General features: G+C 48.0%; 1 protein-coding gene across 2 annotated transcripts; it reads right to left on the bottom strand.

Annotated features, from left to right (window-relative positions):
• Window positions 1-1,284: 1,284 nt before the first annotated feature.
• Window positions 1,285-4,966, bottom strand: LOC108695445 (protein LRATD2). Of its 2 annotated transcripts, none has more exons than XM_018223961.2 (2): window positions 2,713-4,966; window positions 1,285-2,613 (listed from the first exon to the last, which is right to left on the bottom strand). In XM_018223961.2, the coding sequence occupies exon 1, from the start codon at window positions 4,566-4,568 to the stop codon at window positions 3,723-3,725; it is 846 nt and encodes a 281-aa protein (XP_018079450.1). In that variant the 5' UTR covers window positions 4,569-4,966; the 3' UTR covers window positions 1,285-2,613; window positions 2,713-3,722. The 2 variants fall into 2 exon arrangements, with proteins under 2 accessions (XP_018079450.1, XP_018079449.1); XM_018223960.2 differs by having other exon boundaries at window positions 1,285-4,572; window positions 4,679-4,965.
• Between the last annotated feature and the right edge of the window lie 1,182 nt (window positions 4,967-6,148).

The raw sequence follows: 6,148 nt of genomic DNA on the forward strand, positions 1-6,148 counted from the left end.
CACTGTTGGTTCCGACTATGTAACAAAAACTAGCTCTCCTCCAGGCCAAGTCTCATGTTCCCACATACATCTTGAGCAGGTCTACTGATACATTGTTTCAACAGGAAAGGACAAACAGATACTGTTTTCAATAGCAATTACTTTTACAAATAATTAATAAAGAATATTTGAGATTAATGTAAAGTGCCAATAATACTTTCTTTCATTAGGCAAAGTGTTAATTTAGGGTTTCCAATATTTACATGATGGCATTGCTGTCCCTGCCTTGCTTTAATATAATTGTTATGTAACAGACACTTTTCCACTATTATATAGACTGCTGCTATAGGCACCATCTCTCCCTACTATACCTGCTTTCCCACAGCCACACTCCCTTCCCAGAGACTATTATCCCACTGTTACTATAGACACCATCTCCCCCTACTATACCTGCTATCCCACAGGCACAGTCCCTTCCCAGAGACTATTATCCACTGTTACTATAGACACCATCTCTCCCTACTATACCTGCTATTCCACAGTCACATTCCCTTCCCAGAGACTATTATCCACTGTTACTATAGGCACCATCTCTCCCTACTATATCTGCTATCCCACAGTCACACTCCCTTCCCAGAGACTATTATCCCACTGTTACTATAGGCACCATCTCTCCCTACTATACCTGCTATCCCACAGTCACACTCCCTTCCCAGAGACTATTATCCACTGTTACTATAGACACCATCTCTCCCTACTATACCTGCTAACCCACAGTCACACTCCCTTCCCAGAGACTATTATCCCACTGTTACTATAGACACCATCTCCCCCTACTATACCTGCTATCCCACAGGCACAGTCCCTTCCCAGAGACTATTATCCACTGTTACTATAGACACCATCTCTCCCTACTATACCTGCTATTCCACAGTCACATTCCCTTCCCAGAGACTATTATCCACTGTTACTATAGGCACCATCTCTCCCTACTATATCTGCTATCCCACAGTCACACTCCCTTCCCAGAGACTATTATCCCACTGTTACTATAGGCACCATCTCTCCCTACTATACCTGCTATCCCACAGTCACACTCCCTTCCCAGAGACTATTATCCACTGTTACTATAGACACCATCTCTCCCTACTATACCTGCTAACCCACAGTCACACTCCCTTCCCAGAGACTATTATCCCACTGTTACTATAGACACCATCTCTCCCTACTATACCTGCTATCCCACAGGCACAGTCCCTTCCCAGAGACTATTATCCACTGTTACTATAGGCACCATCTCTCCCTACTATACCTGCTATCCCACAGGCACAGTCCCTTCCCAGAGACTATTATCCACTGTTACTATAGGCACCATCTCTCCCTACTATACCTGCTATCCCACAGCCCCAGCCACTTCCCAGAGACTATTAAATACAGTAAGTATCTATGTGCCAGACAATAGCACAGTACGGCTGAGCTCACCACACAGACGGGAGTGTGCCACGTTCATTAATATATTACAGTATCTCACGGTTTACAATATCTTAGATGACAAAGTCAATAAAGATTTTTCTTCCCAGGGCCAACAGACTGCATCTGAAAATTAAAGTCTGCAAATCATTTTTATGAGGACGGGACGGTAGCAGTTATGCAAATAACCAGCAGAAAACAGAGAATTCTGTCTGATGAAAAAAGATAATCAGCCTCAACCAGAAACATCTCTGAGTAATAATAATAAATACATATATATTCTGTATTCAGGACTCCCTACACTAATGAGTGGCTCTGTGGCTGGAGTGTATATGAGAAATATTAAATAAATACAGCTTACTTGAAAAAGAAATTCACTGTCCAGGGTCAGGAGTCCTGTGTGAGACAATGGCGTTACTATAGGGAAGGGTTAGGAGTTGTTGTACAGTACAGGGCTGCCGGGCAATAGCTGCAGCTGGAGGAGTGAGTGACTCAGTAGAATTTATATGAGCTGAGGATGCAGCCACCTGTTTCTCACGCAAAGAGATCCTGAAAGACACCTGCAATAGTCACGCAGTTCTAGAGTGAGTATTTCCACATTAATCAGACTCACTTTTAGGACTAGAATATGGGTAGTTGAGTTGGAATTGGCCCTGGACTCTGATTAGGGTTACCACCTTTTCTGGAAAAAAATAGCGGCCTTCCTATATATTTATCTTTATTCCCTATTAATAACATTGGGGTCAACCATCATTTTTACCGGCCAGGCCGCTAAAATACTGGCCAGGTGGCAGCCCTAGCCCTGATAAGTGGCACAGATGTGCTCTATGGTGGGTGTAGGCCTAGGCAAAATGTCTCCTGCACTACTAAAACAACTCATGTCAGCTAAATGGCTGCAGGGTCAACTTCCTGTGTCTGTAACCAAGGCAACAGACACAAACACTGGCTCTGTTGGTGCACAGCCCTAATGAGTCCCCTCTTTGTATAGTCTGTATATTGTGTACCTGTAAGACACCCCATTGTGAGCTCAGCACCCACATCTGCTCATTTATACAAAGGGCACCTACCGTGGGCAGTTAGGCTGCATAGGAGGTATTATCCCATAGCAATAGGTTCCCTGCCGTAAGTCTATAGGAGTCCTGCCTTTAGCACGATATTAGCATCCTGGAAGAGATGATAAGAGTATAAGTTCAGCACAATCAGAGGCACTGGCAGCTCAGTTGTCTCATTAGCAAGAAACAAAAGCTCAGCACAAATACTCACAGCAGATAAATCAGGGGAATGCGATAAAAGGGGCAAAGTTTGTCCAGGTAGAGTAGCACACAGCAACCAATCAGATGCCATCTCCTGGTTGTTATGGGTTACTAGACCAGACCAGCAGAAACCCTGGCGCCTTTTAGTGCATGAATCCACAATCATTTATAATGCAGAGAGAGCAGCAGCTGTGGGCAGGACAAGTGGCCGTTTTGGCAACAAAAGTCAAAGTATATGACAAGGTTTCCCACCTCCAGTCTTTCCATTAGTGTTGATGTACAACTCCCAGTACCACCTGGCCTTTGGCTGTGGAGGGGAGGATGCTGGGAGTTGTACTCCAACAAAAAGTCGAATGACCACAGGATATAAATAACCAGTCCCCCCCACCCACAACTACAGGCGGCACTGAAGAGGTTAACAAGCAGATTCGATCCTGCCAACACATCCAGGAGACCACACCTCCTCCACTTAAACACGAGGCAGAACCGGTTCCTTTCTGGAATCACCAGGGTTAAAGGGAAGGGCTGTCTGCCACCAATCACACGCAGGGAAATGATTCCTTGTGAAAGTGAAATGGAACAGATTTGGAAAAGTCAGATATTGGGATATAGGCAGCGGGAATTCTACGAGCATGGGGTGGGGGGGGGCTGAAATGGTAAAACTCAAAGTAGAAAGAACAAATAGGCTCTCCCTCCCTCTCATATGAAGGGAAGTAAAGGGTTAAGGTGGCTCAGTTTGGCGGCTCACAAGTGCAGCAGTATCCCAGGGGTGCAGCACAGTTATCCAGCAGTTATCCCTAGGGTGCAGTTAACCTTGGGGTTCAGCAGTATCCCAGGGGTGCAGCACAGTTATCCCCAAGGTGCAACGGTATCCCAGGCTGGGGTGCAGCAGTTATCCAGCAGAGTTATCCCTAGGGTGCAGTGGAGTTATCCCTTGGGTGCTGCACTATCCCCAGTGGTGCAGCAGAGTTATCCTTAGGGTGCAGCAGTATCCCAGGTTGGGGTGCAGTAGTTACCCCCCTAGGGTGCAGTTGTATTGCCATTGGAGTCTGTCCGGGTTTCCTCGTCCCCATGGAGGTGGCTGGAGAGTTCCTGCAGGACTGCGACTTTGCCGATCTGGTCGTTGCGTCTCCGCTCCATGATGAGATCCTCGAGGCTCTGGAACTCTAGCGTGTGGCTCTTCTTCTCGGAGAGCTGAATGCGGAGCTGGTAGGGCTGTTTTCCTATGCGGATCTCGCCGCCGATCTTAAACTCCCTTTTGCCGTAGCGGCACCAGGCGGCGAAGCACTCGGAGTTCCTCCAGCTCAGCTCCCGGTCTTTGCAGCCCACCTGCTCCATCGCGTTCTGCACCACCAGCTCCGGGCTCAGGGCTTTGAACTTGTAGCGGTCGTTGACGATCCTTCCCCTGCGGCCCAGGCTGGCGTCGGTCACGAAGCAGTTGCTGATGCGGAGCCGATACAGATGCACCACCTGCAGGTCCCCCACATACACCGCCCAGTGCGGGAACTGGTTCTTCCCCACGAACTCCAGCAGGTCCCCGGGCTGACACGTGTCCAGCAGCCTCTCCGGGGAGTAAGTCGCTCCCTGCCCCGCGCTCCTCTCATAGATACACTCGTGCCGGTAATACACGTGACTCTCCAGCTCGTCACTCGCGTCATACGGAACATCGTCCCGCCCCCGCGGAGACACCACCGCGCTCTGTCTGCCCGAGTCCTGCCCCCCGGGATCCTCCGCTTCATCGTCGTCCGCTGAGAAGATGTAGGAGACTCCGATCCTCGGGCCCTCGTCCTGGTCTAAACCGGTGGGATCCACAGTGGGGACTTCTCTGTAGCTCAGGTGGGTCAGTTTCTCCACCTGGTTCCCCATCGATCTACGGGGGAAACACAAAGTCAGTCGGGAGCGGCTTCACCCCGAATTAACAAGGGATTGTGGGAGTTGTAGTCCAGCCACAGCCTCTCCATACACCGCAGCCTCACCTGTTGCCGCTCCAAAACGAATTCTCCTCCCCGGGTCCCGCCGGGTGCAGCGACAAAGCGCTGACAGAAGTTGCCCCGTGCGACAGTCGCTCAGGACTAAGCAGAGAGCGACACAGGGAGGTGCGGCCGCTCGGGAGGAATCATAGTGAGTGCGGCTCCCAGTGCTCCGGAGTCTGATCAGATCGGAACTGCCGCTGAATGTGTCTGTGTGCGACTGTCGCTCCCTGCGCCCTCCCAGCTTTCACCTCTTAAAGCTACAGCGCACCTGCCTGACTCAGCCCTGAACTCTCCTAGTGCAACACCCAGCGCTTAAAGGGCCAGTTCGCCTTTAAGAATGTTATAAAACAGCTCATTCAAAGCAACTTTTCAATTGGCTTTCATTTCTTTATGTTCTATAGTTTTTTTTTTAAATAATTTGCCTTCTTCTTTTGGCTCTTTAAACCTTTCTAATAGGGGTCACCGACCCATCTAAAAAAAGCAAATGCTCCATTAGGTTACAAATGTATTGATATTGCTACTTTTTATTACTCAGCTTTCTATTCAGGCCTCTCCAGTGTCCGACTGGCCCACGGGAAACCAGGAAAAGTCCCGGTGGGCCCAGGTGTCAGTGGCCCTCCTGCTCCTAAACATTTGGATTATTTCATGGCCATTCCCTATTTCTATAAGAACAAAGAGGCTAAATAGATGGAATAATTGATTATAGTATGTAAAGAAAAGAGACTAGAAGAATAGAGGTTGAGTGAGCAGAGGAAGAAAATAGTGCTGACAGTGGGCCCCTGGTCTAAGATTAATTGGTGGGCCCCTGGCCAAAGGTTTTTGGGTGGGCCCCTGGTGTCCCAGTCCGACACTGGACATCTCCTATTCATATTCCAGTCTCTTATTCAAATCAGTGCATAGTTGCTAGGGGAATTTGGACCCTAGCAACCAGATGGCTGAAATTGCAAACTGGAGAGCTGCTGAATAAAAAGAGAAATAACTCAAAAATATAAAAAATTAAAACCAATTGCAAATTGTCTCAGAATATCACTCTCTACATCATACTAACAGTTAATTTAAAGTTGAACAACCCTTTTAAAGCAGGCCCGGACTGGCAATCTGTGAGTTCTGGCAAATGCCAGAGGGGCTGCTGTAAGGTCCCATAGAAAGTGACTACTAAGAGGGCTGGTGTAGGCTGTTTGGGCCTCTGTGTACTAGGAATGGCAGGGCCTATTTTGAATCCCAGTCTAGTCCTGGTTTAAAGGCACTGCCACCTGCCCGACACCTGCTTACCTAAAGGTCAGCTCCACCCAAAATATTTCATTCTTACATAGCGAAAGTCATGTTTCATTCTCAGCAACCTCCAAAGGAGAGACTCACCTTTCAGTTAACTTTTAGTATGCTATGGGATCCGTTATCAGGAAAGCCCTGAATGACGGAAAGGCCCTCTCCTGAAGAATTAATTGTATCCAAATAATCCACATTTTTTAAAAT

This window comes from Xenopus laevis, chromosome 6S (assembly GCF_017654675.1).
Source record: "Xenopus laevis strain J_2021 chromosome 6S, Xenopus_laevis_v10.1, whole genome shotgun sequence".
In the NCBI taxonomy this organism is placed as follows: domain Eukaryota; kingdom Metazoa; phylum Chordata; class Amphibia; order Anura; family Pipidae; genus Xenopus; species Xenopus laevis.